The sequence below is a fragment of the Thalassophryne amazonica genome, chromosome 15 (genome assembly GCF_902500255.1).
Source record: "Thalassophryne amazonica chromosome 15, fThaAma1.1, whole genome shotgun sequence".
Classification (NCBI taxonomy): Eukaryota; Metazoa; Chordata; class Actinopteri; order Batrachoidiformes; family Batrachoididae; genus Thalassophryne; species Thalassophryne amazonica.
In genome coordinates this window covers 22,049,545-22,062,263 of record NC_047117.1, presented here as the reverse complement: position 1 = coordinate 22,062,263, position 12,719 = coordinate 22,049,545, and the positions used below count along the sequence as shown (strand labels likewise).

General features: G+C 40.7%; 1 protein-coding gene across 4 annotated transcripts in view; it reads right to left on the bottom strand.

Moving 5' to 3' along the window:
• Positions 1-12,719, bottom strand: part of znf827 (zinc finger protein 827) — a 195,781-nt gene that overhangs the window by 112,565 nt on the left and 70,497 nt on the right. For all 4 annotated transcript variants that reach the window (XR_004565337.1, XM_034188774.1, XM_034188773.1 and 1 more), the window contains exons 2-3: positions 8,624-9,895; positions 3,258-3,430 (exon numbers count right to left, since the gene is read on the bottom strand). Coding sequence is in view for 3 of the 4 variants with exons in the window: in XM_034188774.1 (XP_034044665.1) it covers positions 3,258-3,430; positions 8,624-9,895 (1,445 nt within the window). In the remaining variant the exon portion in view is untranslated. The remainder of the gene's footprint in view (positions 1-3,257; positions 3,431-8,623; positions 9,896-12,719) is intronic.

Sequence of the window (12,719 nt, the reverse complement as noted above, 5' to 3'; positions counted from 1 at the left end):
ATGCACAATTTCTCCAGTCACAGCCACATGAGCCTTTAACACTTTCAGAGTTGTAATGGGTGTTTTGGTGGCTGCACTCAATTTCGATTTTGCACAATTCACCCAGTTTTTAAGAACTGCAGAATGTTTTTAGAACCTTAGACCTCAATTTTTATAAAGGGAATGCAACCCTATTATTTCCTGTTATTGTCTTAATGTATTTATAAATTGTTTAGGTTGTTGATATCATATACACAGTATTGCTATTATCATTATTATTGTTATTATCATTATTATTTTATTATTACCTCTTCTTTGCCATTAGATTTTTAAATGAACCACAATGGAAATAAGTGTTTTCACTTTCTTGTGTCATATATGTATTTTATTTATTTATTTTTTACATATTTGCAATTATATGTACTTACACTTGCGCTTTTAAAATAAAGATGATTTACTGCCCTCTACTGGAAAGACGTGCAAGTCCAAAATATAATTAGCAATGTTCAATAATATTCGGAGCTTCTCCAAAACTATTAGGCCTATCAGCATTATGTTTTGGTGGCGTGCATCCTTCACCCAAAATACATCATTCAATTTCAATTCAATTTATTTCATTTATATAGAGCCAAATCATAACAAGGCTGCCTCAAGGCACTTCACACAAGTAAGATCTAACCTTACCAACCCCTAGAGCAAGCACATAGGCGACATTGGTCAGGAAAAACTCCATCTGATGATTTGAGGAAGAAACCTAAGCATGCCAAACAGCAACTATGTGCTCTGTTTGTCCCTGATCGAAGCTGCACACACACACACACACACACACACACACACACACACACACACACACACACACACACACACACACACACACACACAGCCGTTTTGTCTATAATGCATGCAGGTGCTTCTAATTTCAGCTACAAACAGGATAGAGATCAAACACAACATACATTTCACTCGTGTGAGCAACATGAGCCTGAACTCAGTCATGGTAACGGCAACATAACTCTTTGGGGCCGACGCCGTCGTATACGACGGCTGAGACCGAGCTTTACTAAATTCTAAATAACTTAATGATATGAGATAGAAACTTAACTTTTCAGCAAAAAAAGTAACTCCGTGGACTTTCGAGCCAGCCGTCGGCCATCTTTGTACTCCTCACAGAAGCTGTGTGATGACGTGCGCAATGTGAGTGTCCAATTGGAATTGGTTCACTGTCACATGGTTTTCCAAAATCCAATCGTAGGGCAGATTTACCTCACGTGATAAACCAAAGATCGTTTTTAGCACTCATCTATTACTAGTTGGCCCATCTGAATCCCCATCTGGCTGCTTGCTCCAATGCGCCCTGCACTATTACACACAGCGATCAGTGAAAGTGAGCAGATGGAGGGCCTCTGATGACAATCTCACATGCTCAAACACAGAGTGTGTGAGTTTTAGAGATGTTCCACTCCTCATTACCTGTGAATGTTAATGAATAAGCCTGTGGCAAGCTCTCTCGCTCCGGCGTAAAGCACTGTTTACCATATCAATAGAGCGAGGGGGGAGGGGCCGCTCCTCAGAGTGTAAATGGGCCAAAGTGTCAAAGCTGCTTTCAGAGCAGGACAGAACACTCCAAAACACAGTAGTAGAAGTTTGTGATGTGACCTTTGTGTAATAGTAGACAGAAATTGCTTTGAGATGAAGACAAATAAAACGCATAGACCATTTTGTATATAGTTCAAAATATGTATTTGTGTTTATTGTTTCAACCTTTTTGTTGTACAGTCTTTCACACAAGAGCCCAAATTACCTTTATAAAGTGTCAAAACAGTTGTTTATTATAGTTTACTGTGTGTTTTGAATAAATGTGTGTGGAAAATTATTTTCCCCTTTACTTTTCCTTTATTTCTGATTGTAAACCTTTATTACACTGATAAAATACAACTATATCATATATATTCTGAAAGTACAGTGCCCTGAAAAAAAGAGACATAAAAGTTGATTGTGGGATGCAGGGAGAGCTGTTAACAGCAATAACAAAAAACATTTATGCCAGGTGAGTGAACTGTCAAAAAAATGCCCTCGGACCCCAGAGGGTTAACTAAAGTGACTAAACCTAAAACTACAAAATCACAATAAATCAACAACACTAACAACACTGTTAAACTAACATGACCCACAATAATAACATTTAAAACCCTAAAACCCCAACCTCCCATGGTGCATTGCAGCACAACATCTATTGTTTAATGGTTAGCTAAAATTGCTTATTTCTCCAAAAATATTAGTCCTATCACCGTTTTAGCTGCGTTCATCCTTGACCCAAAATGCATAAGCATACCAAACAGCAAATGTCAGCTCTCCCCAGTTTTTGTGTGATCAAAGCCATACACGCGTACACACACACACGCACAGAGATGCCACTTGGCTATTATAATACAGATGCTTCGATTCTTCATTATTTGATGTCACAAGAAAATGAATGACAAATCACTTTTTTTTTTTTTTTTTTACAAACTTTTGCACACCAGTGAACATTAAAAGTGTAATCAAGGTATGCATATTCTGTAGAAATAATTCTATTCTAAAGCCATCTTGACACTTGCACAAATTTGATCCCCGCACTGCTGCACAATTCGACATGCCAGTGAGACCAGCTTTTGTCCCACTTGACACCACACTATATTAAAACAAAATAAAATAATCATTTCATAGCCGATAACACATTTGCTCTTAGAATTTGGCTGATGAAACCATCTCTCACTGCTCCAAGAAGCACAGAGAAATTATCTACAGCTGCAGCTTGTCTCATGCGCGCGCTGCAGTGAAGAACGCATATGGAATAGTCTCAAAGGTAATTATTTATAATATACATATTGTAATGGATTGGTGAAAGTTGCATTTTCATTTATTCTTATGAGTTAGATAATGTATCTGTAAAATTATATTAATTATAGATTTAACATCTCATTCATTCAGATGCTCTGCTGCAATGAGATGCATTGACACGCTATGACACACAGTGTTTTCGAAGAGGTTGTGCAATGTTCACAAGTAGTTCACAAAATTAATGCGTGCCAGAAGTTTTGAACATTTAAAAATTTCTTTGCACACTGTCACACAGCTGTGTACAGTTTACAACAAGTTTACTCACTGTCATGCCAGATTGCGTGCCAGTGCAGGGACCAAATTCATGCAAGTGTCAAGGCACCTTAACAGCCATAATAACCCCTGATTACATCTGATATGTAAGGAGTAGAGTTGCATTATAATTCCTGTAATCTCACCTTCATGTGGGATTTAAGATTGTCTTTGCGAGCACAGCGGAATGGACACAAAGGACACTGGTGACTTTTCAAGCCTGTGTGGATGACCATGTGTCTTTTCCAGTAGCTCTTGCGTTTGATGACCAGTCCACACACGGGACACTGGAATGGTTTGCCACCATCCTCAGGAGAGCCTTGAGAGAACCACAGGTCAGTTACCATTTATAAAGTATAAACCTATCTCAAACACAGCTCATAATTGAATACTCAATGAGATTCAGAAGCTAGACTTATGTCTTTTATTGAAGTGGAAAATACATTATGTTGTTGTGATGTGATCTTACACCCAAATAGAGTTAAATTCATAAAATTAGTGCATGTTATACAACTGCCAGCCATTTTCCATAACGTACAACTGGAATGATGACTTCACAAAAGCAGTGAGAAAAAAAAAATTACATTTCAACTTTTTTATAGAATTAAACATTCCTGACATATATAATCCATCCATCACAGGGAATGACTTGTTTATATTTATTTATATTTAGTTAAATTTATTTTGAAATAAAAATATCAAACAAAAAAGCTGAAGCCACAACGTATTGCAGTCATCCTGAGTCTGTTATAGTTTTTTTTTTTTTTTAATTCACAAAATTTTACAGTTTTAGTGTTGTTTCAGGTTTAGTGTGGTGTGATCTGAAAATCATTCCTGGTTTAGCCTTTGTGCTCTGTGAAAGAACTGGTCATGATTTTACATTCAGCTGTATTTATAATCATGCTACTAACTTGATCATAGAAGCAAAAACAAATGTCTAAAGCCAGTCATACACTAGTGGTTCCCAACCCTGCCCCCCCCACCACCACCACCACCACCACCACCACCACTCTGCAGCTTTTCCATCTCTACCTGTTCTGCCACAAGCTGATTAGCTCATTCAAGAGTCTGTTTAGCTCTTGACTGGCTGAGTGCATCTGAATATGATAAGATCATGACAAAGCAGGGAGAGATAAAAAAATGCGCAGGTTAGGGTGACCTGAGGACCAGGGTTGGTAACTGCTGTGCCTGCCTTGCTTACGCTACTGCAAGTGAAGCAGATGCAATGCCGCCACAGAACCAATTATACCTCAGAGAAACCCCATACATTTTGCAGGACATCATTCTGCGTTTTGTGCACACAAAGTTTTCCTGCAATTCAATAATGGTCTTCTCCACCAATTTGACTACAATGCAGCAGTGGATATGGAGATGGTGCTTTGTGTTGTGCAGTGCAGCTTTGCTGTTGGTCATGGACCAAGAGATGTGCCTGACACAGGAGGAGAAAAAGCAGAAGGTGGACCCGACCCTGGGCACCAAAGTTTTCTGCTGTATGACACTTTTGAGAGACTTATTCTGGAATTAATTAATTTTTTTAATGCTGCATATACAGTGTGTCAGAACACTGTGAGACTGGCACTAACCCAGAGGTTCCTGCCAAAGGTGAGATAAAAGCTTTACTTTTGGCTGAATAATGGTGCACATGAGTGCAGATGGCAAATAATCCAGACATTTGAGGTTAATCTCGTAAATTATTATCTCTCAGTATTGACAGTTACTTCATTCTGTGTTGTCAGGACACATTTATATGTATGCACATACAAAGACCCGTAATCCAGGCAAAAACACTACATCTGTACTGTATTTGTATGATCATTTCAGAACTTTGAAACTTTGCATTGCACTGCATTCACCTATAAACATCTGCAGAACACAGTGCAAACCCCACATACTGTGTGTTGCGCTCGTGGTCCATCTGTGAAACATACAATAATGTAGATGGAGCAGAGCTGCAACATACAATGCATGGCCACCTTAACATGAACTCAGAAAAAAAAGGGAAATAATGGTTTAGATGATGACACATTACACATTTTTGACAATGTAATGATGAATGTAATCCATCCATCTGTCCATTTTCTAAACCCACTTATTCCAGTTAAAGGTCTCAGGGGTCTGGAGCCTGTTACTCCTGTCCATCAAAGTCTGTGTTGATGGTACAGTATGTCAACATAGTAGTCACAGTGTAAGGCAAGCCTCTTGAAAAATAATTCTAATTCAAAAGACAACACCTCTTACAAAGAGAATTATTAAACTTTTTTTATGTAACAAAGTGGAAAAAAGGGTCAGGGCAACTAAATCACTTAATCAACAGGAGCCTCAGCTGTTGTGCTAAACAGATAGTAGCTGATGATGTAGCTATAATACAGATTCATTTAAAAAATTTTGAATATTGAGGGGTATATCCATTATATATGTCACAGGGGTCTAAAACAAGCTACGTCAGTCCTAAATGATGATTGTAGCAGGTAAGCCTGGAAATGCTAATAGAATTGTGGGGACTTTGACATATTTAACATTAATGTAAATAGCTGTATATAACTTTGCTGTTTGCTACATTTGTGCATATGTTTTTTAAATTTACAATTTATACTTGCATTATAAAAATGGTTTGTTAAACATGTCTGGTTTAACAAAAATCCTATTCAAATTTTATGTTTTAGTGTGAATTTAGGTTCACTGTGTTAATGGAGTATGTCATAATGAAAGAAAAGTCACACAGGTGAAGCTGATAAAAAAAAAAAAAAACACCAAACAAGGTAAATTAAAGGTAAATTATGAAGGTAAAACCCAAAAGTAGTCAAAAACAGTGGACTCCGAAGGATTAAACCTTAAATACACGGCAGCATAAAAGGTAAAAACTGACTTCGTACCATATGACCTCTGCAAAACTTATCTGAACAAAAGTTGAACCTGGACTGATTTCAATTTCAAATCTGATCAAAGGATAAAACCTGGATGAAAAACTTCCAGAATCATTGTCTCCCCCCCCCCCACACACACACACTTTTCTGTTTTTAGCAAACATCTGTCTGTGTACTGAAGCTCATTTAAACTAGTTAAGGTGCTCCGGTGCTCAAACAAGTCTTTAAAGCAAAAGTCAGCTGTTCTGACAAGGATCACAGTTGTTTTCTTGTCATAGTTTTTTTTTTTTGGGGGGGGGGGGGGGGGGGGGCAGACATAAGTGTTAACCCATCCTGTGTTCATTTAAAAAAAAGGCAGCAGCAACAACAACAACAACAAAAAAAAGTCAGTGAAATCAACACCAAACATGTATGAAGTCCACATCATCCCATGGAGGAGGAAAGTCTGCATTTTAATAATGCTGTACTCTGTGACTATAGTGCAGCACATAATCAGTGCAGTTTGTGAAGATGATTTCATTCATGAATTTAAAATATAAATTGAAAAAATTGGTTGAAGACCTCATGGTTTTTAAGGATACACAGCACATAGTTCAGTACTTGTAACATACTACGATTTTTTGATTTCACTGTTTTTGTTACACCCTAAATTTATATTATCTAAGTCTTAGATAAAAAAATAAAAATTTAAGATGTGTCTATCACCTAAGGTTTGGTCAAGAAATATCAAACGATTTTGCAAAATAAAGATATGGTTTTCTGTTTTGGTTAAATGGCTCCATGTTAATGTGTATGCTAATTGCTTATATTGGGCTCAGTCATCAGAAAGCCCTTAATGGAATACAGTGGGCTGTGTTACCTCAGACTATCCTCAGATTTGTGAGAAAGCTTAGAATGAGATGGCTAAGAGTGAAAGCTATCAAAAGAAATGCCAGATGGAAGCAATAGAGCAATGGAAGTAAAATCTCAGACATGTTTTAGTATCTCGATTATTGTTGTTGGCTTCATATCGGGCATCCATTACTGTTTAATTGGTCTTATTAGAAAGAGGCATGATTGCATTACAAATTCTACAAGAGCCTGTCAGGATGGCTTCATAAGTATTCCAGTGCTGTTCCTTGAAAACATCTGGTAATCAGTGTTTGGTGAAATTACTGTGCTCAGCCATTCATTGACCTGAGGTGTAAAACCTCGAGACTGCCTATTTGCAACAATAAACCGCCATCTGCGGCCCAACCTCTCCAAGAACAGCAGCGGCCACAATGCAAAAACAACTTCTGCTTACTCCAAGTTGAGCTGAGTACAGGAGAAATAAAGCATGAGAGTAGAAAGATGTTTAGTGTCTTAGGGTTTGTACAGACTGAAATTAAAATTGCTGTTTTTTAAGAGATGTATAGCATTTCTATCTCATCCATGAGACATAGTTTATACCAATGGACTATGGTTTCATTGTGAAATGCACAAGGGATGGGGGGGAGGCATCACAGTCAATTACCAAGGTCACATTTTTCAGTCTGGCGACCAAACAACTACCTGCATTTTTACAGCAGTGTTCGACCTTGACAGCTTTGGGTTCGGGCAGACCCCCTTTTTAGCATGCAGATCACAGAATATTACATCGACTGCCTCATCCATCTGAAGTCAATTTGATCCAGCCATTTTAGATTTGGCGGGGTTGTGACACAATCCCTCAAAAGTGCCCATCCATCTCTCAGAAAACCGTTTCCACTGTCCCTAAAGGCTACTTAGTTCGCAGCTACTCCCAAGCTTTCCCTCTCCCTATGCAAGAATTGTTGTTCACTTTTAGCTTCAGTTATACGACTACATCTGAGTACACACAGAATATACTGCATGGCCATTTGTGGCTAACAGAGAGAGAGAGAGAGAGAGAGAGACACCGTGTGTGTATTGGAGAGAGGGAAAGTGAGCAAGATAGCGTGCGTGCATGCATCTGCATCCAGTCAGTGGAAACTATGATGTGTTTGGCCTTAAGTCTGGTGTGCTGATCAGTACAGAGGCCTCTGGTTAGTGGGGGCCGAAACCAGGAGGAGATTGCCGAGATGGATATGGACTCCAGGGATCCCCACTGTGCCGAGCACATACTGACGGCCCCCTTTTGGCAGCGTGCACATCCGAGCACAAACGAGCTGGTCTGGGAAGGCAGTGAGGTCTCAGTCAGAACCTCCCGTTGAGCCCACAGACCATTTCCCAGACTAGAAGGCCAGCCAGGGCTGTTTTCTCTCGGCTATGTTCTCCGCTCTGCTGTCAGTTAAGCTGAGGCTACACCACTCACAATTTCAGCACCACTGAGGTGAGAACAAAACCATTACAAATCTAGAGACAACAAATCACAGCAGTTCCACAATACTTTTTGTGGTAATTGTATTTTGGTGAAGAGCAAACCTGCTTCTCCAGCACAGCTTGAGAACACAGAAATTCTACTGACAGGGAATTGCAGTTTCTTTAGAGTATTTGCCTCAAAGTAATCAGACAACACATTTAATCTGTCTTTCATAATACAAGTAGTGTTATTTGCTGATAAATGGTGAATGGATTATTAAATGTGTCCTTGGCATTATATCTCTGACATGATGCTCTATTACAGTGATACAGTTTTACTGGATTGGTTCAGTGTTTGTTTCGGTTACCTGCTTGGCTGCTGGGTTTGCCTCTGCCCTTTGGAGTTGATGGCAACAGCATTTCTAGCGTCTGAGTGGGTGTAGAGGGCGTGGACGCCTTCTGGTTCTTGTCCAACAGGGGTTTTACATCCTCTTGGAGGATTCCAGCATTGGCCAGGGGAGAACCCTCCTTCTCTGCAAGCAGGTTTCCCGCCGCCCGAGCTGCCACCTCTTTAAGCAAGGCCGCAGAGGAGGTCATTGACACAAGTGAGAGAAAGGAACTAGCTGAGGTCTGGTGGTCGTTAGCAGCACTGGCTGTTGATGAGGCTTGGCTCCGCTCACTGACTTTCTTGGAAAGTGCAGCGAGGGTGGAGCTCGCCGACTGAGGGCTAAATGGAGAGTTGAAGGCATCAAAGCGTACCACATCATCTCCCCTACCACCCCCACCAAGAGTGGGTACTGCAGATGAGGCAGAGGTGGAGGAGGTGGAAGAAGTTGCTGATGAGGAGGCCACTGCATTCTTGTCTTGAAGTACAGCATTTGCTGCAGCTTTTAATTTTTGGATTGCAGAGTCCGGGGATAGACTGGAGCCACATGGTGTTGAGCAGCTAGCTGGTGGCCACTTATCTGCAACACCTGCCCACACAAAGCCACTGCCATTGCTAGGTGCGACTGAGTTAAAGGGGTCAAGAGGTTCTTGCTTGATATTGGTGATTGAGGGTGCCAAGGAGGCTGGTGAGGCTGAGCCACTGTTGCTGTTATTAGCCAGTTTTCGGGCAAGAGCACTTAACTGCTGGGCATGATGGGAAGATGGAGAGAGGGTCAACGTTGGAGCTAGTCCTATTGGAGGTGACTCTCCCTCAGCACCTCCCCTGGATGACCGAACAAGGAGATCCCCAGTATCAAGTTTAAGCGAGCCAGCCTCTAGGAGACGCCGGAGGTTGCTGCTGAGGGGTTTTCCCAGAGCACGAGATGCTGCCTCTCCATATAGTGATGATACTACAGAGGAGAGCGTGTCCTGGGCCGAGAATGTACCTCCATCCAATCCAAGAAGTTCCAAAGAGGCACGATGGACGGGTGTAGGGCAACCAAGTGAGCTCTCACCTCCACAAACATCATGGTCACCAGACCCAATGCCGACTCCAGGTCGTTCATCAGGAGAGGAGCATCGAGCCAGGAGGATGTCATCTTGGGCGTCTCCATAAGATGATGACTCTGAACGTGTATCAGAAGCATTCCCAAACCAGCCTTCCTCCTCCACAGGACCACCGTCAGGCCCTCCTTCTTCATTGCTGTCCACATCTGGAACAATAGCAAATAAACGCTATTTACTCAGTGGGAAAATAAACAGGTTTCAACCAGTGAAGGGACATAACTGATATATCTGAATTGCAGAAGTGGAGCCTCATTTAATCAACAGAGATTTAAACAAACAATGTGTATGAACATTTCTACACAAACTGGAATTTGTCAACTTTAACATTTAAATTGCATGTAAATATAAGCACAACTCTGGCCATGTCTACACAGGGGAACTGCAAGTAGAAATCATTGTTTATGTCACAAGCATGCAACCTCATCCACATAGTATGTTCTTTATTTCCTGAAGTCAGTCAGTATACAATTGTACTCACTGTGTCAAAACCTACAAAAGACACCTGTGTGAACAGCAGCTTTTGACCATCAATAAGCATGTCAATGTCCATCTGTTATGACAGGGCATAAAGAAAATAGCTTTCCTCCTGCAGTAAGACCCAATGTTATTTTCGCTTCTCAAATTTTATCAGGAGAGATTTTATCTTCATAAAGACAGCAGTGCAGTAATGTCACAGGAGCGCAAAAGATTCTGGGGCACCTGTAAAGATAAATCATTTGTAGCAAGCGTGTTAAAGCCTCTAAAAGTTTTTTAAAAATAAAGTCCATTAATGATATTTATGTCTAAACTAAGAAACATGACACCATGGATTCAATACTACTGGTAAACAGGTAGTCGCCACCTTGTGGCCCATTTATTCAATTTATTTATTTATTTTAGACATTGTCTCTCCCTGCTGTGGCCACACACGAGCACTTTGATCCCTGTTTTACAAACAATTTTCTTCAGCTTCATGGTAGTTGTTCCAGTGAGGAACACAAGCAACAAACAGATGTTCTGTTACATATATGGTTAATTGAGGGCATTCCTGAATGCAAATGCATGTGATGTGCAAAAAAAGTGCACCTGCAACGTGCAGGTGTGCAAAGAATGAAGTACTAACAGACACCTGAAATTGCTCATGAGCTTGTAGCAGACCAGGGAGAGGTGGGAAATGTGTAGGTTAGATGGTCTGACAACCACTGCATTATACCTCTTATAAGCTCATGGAAGGCTCAGATTTTGACTGCTCCCAACATTCTCAATTATCTAGCCACACACAAATCAAAGACATCAGCTCCAAAAACAAAATTCACTTAAACATTTTTTGAAAAAAAGGAGAAAAAAACAACACTAACGGCAGTTTTCTACAAGGTGCATACAAGATGTTTGAGTAATTTGGATTTTTCAGTCCTTTTTTTTAACCATATTTTTCCCCATTCTTGGTCTGGAAGAGTCTAGCAAAAGGGTTACCATGACAACAGGTCCTTCTGGGAGGCTAGACAGCAAAGATTAGGGTAATGGAGGTTACAGAACTAGATTAATATTCATGAGCCTGCAGATACCACTGGGGAGCCAATAAGGATAGGGTTAAAGTCACCAAGGGTCATTAATATACACTTCATGTATCAATATTCATAAGCAAAACATTACAGCTTGCCAGACAAGGGTGAACAAAGAAAAGCAAATATTCTAGTTACATCTTAACAAACCTCCATAACGATATGTCAAATAGACCAGGCCGAGCCAAACAAAATGCCATTATTCATTTGTTTCTTTTTCCCTTTTCTTTTCTTGGGGTGGGGGAGTGTGTGTGTGTGTGTGTGTGTGTAGGTGGGGGGGGGGGGGGGGGGGGGGGGGGGGGGGACTGTACACAATCTTCTCAAAATGCAACTATAAATAAGATAACTCCCATTTCTGGGGAAACTGGGCATTCAGAAAAACTGTGAAACAATGAGTTATTTCAAATACCACAATATGCAAACTAAACATATGTGTACACAACAAACACAAGAAAGCCGTCTTCACCCTTACAACCGCGACAGAGGACTGATGGGGCTGCTCTCTGTTTACAGGAAAAGGTAAAATGGTTGCCAGGCAACGCAGCACAGCACTCTGTTGGGCTTGTTATAGTTGGCCGACATCTGGCCATGTGGCTCACCATGGTCCACAAAGGTGACCACAGTCTCAACCTACCGTAAACCTCTCTCTCCTGCAGCAACAGGTATCAAACCAATTCTAACATGAACTGGAATAGGTCACGGCAGTCTCATTTGGGAGTGGGTGCTAAAGGTGTAAAATATGAAGCATATGATGTAATTTCTCTACTTCCGGGTTACCACCCACTGCATTTTCAATGGGTTTTTGGGCAAATTACACATAAACAAAGTGAAAATGCAAAGAAAAAGTGACAATGCCATGGGGAAGTGGACATATGTTGCAGTTTGTTTATGATCCGTGTTGCCAACCGAACGGTCCCCCAAAAAATCGGTCCCCCCTGATAGTGCGGTTCACGAATCAACACCTCGTTTCTGCTTCATACTGCACTCCAGTCATCATCTATCTCAGTGACAGATATCCGAAGCTTCTGTACAACAATCATTTCCACATAAATTTAGCATTATTTCATCATAAAAGACGAAGGAAGCAATCAGAGCGCCGCGGCTACACAAGCTGCTAGCTGATGCGTTCACTGCGCGTCAGTCATTTCAAAGCGTCAGAGTATCGCCTCGTTGCTGCTTAAAATGGCCTTGTTTCTTCTTAAAACTGACTTTAGAATGATTTAAGGGGGTTTACCTTTAGCATCTGATGGGTAATAATCCCATTAATCCACTTGATTGCTTTGGATGAAGAGACTCCGTCTCAGACGTGCAGCTGTGATCCGAAATGATGCATGCGCAGATGCAAAAGGCGGGCAGACTTTTTTTTTTTTTTTTTTTTTTTTTTTAGGGGCGGACCGTTCGGCCTGCGACACCAGAGCTCAAATGTGTC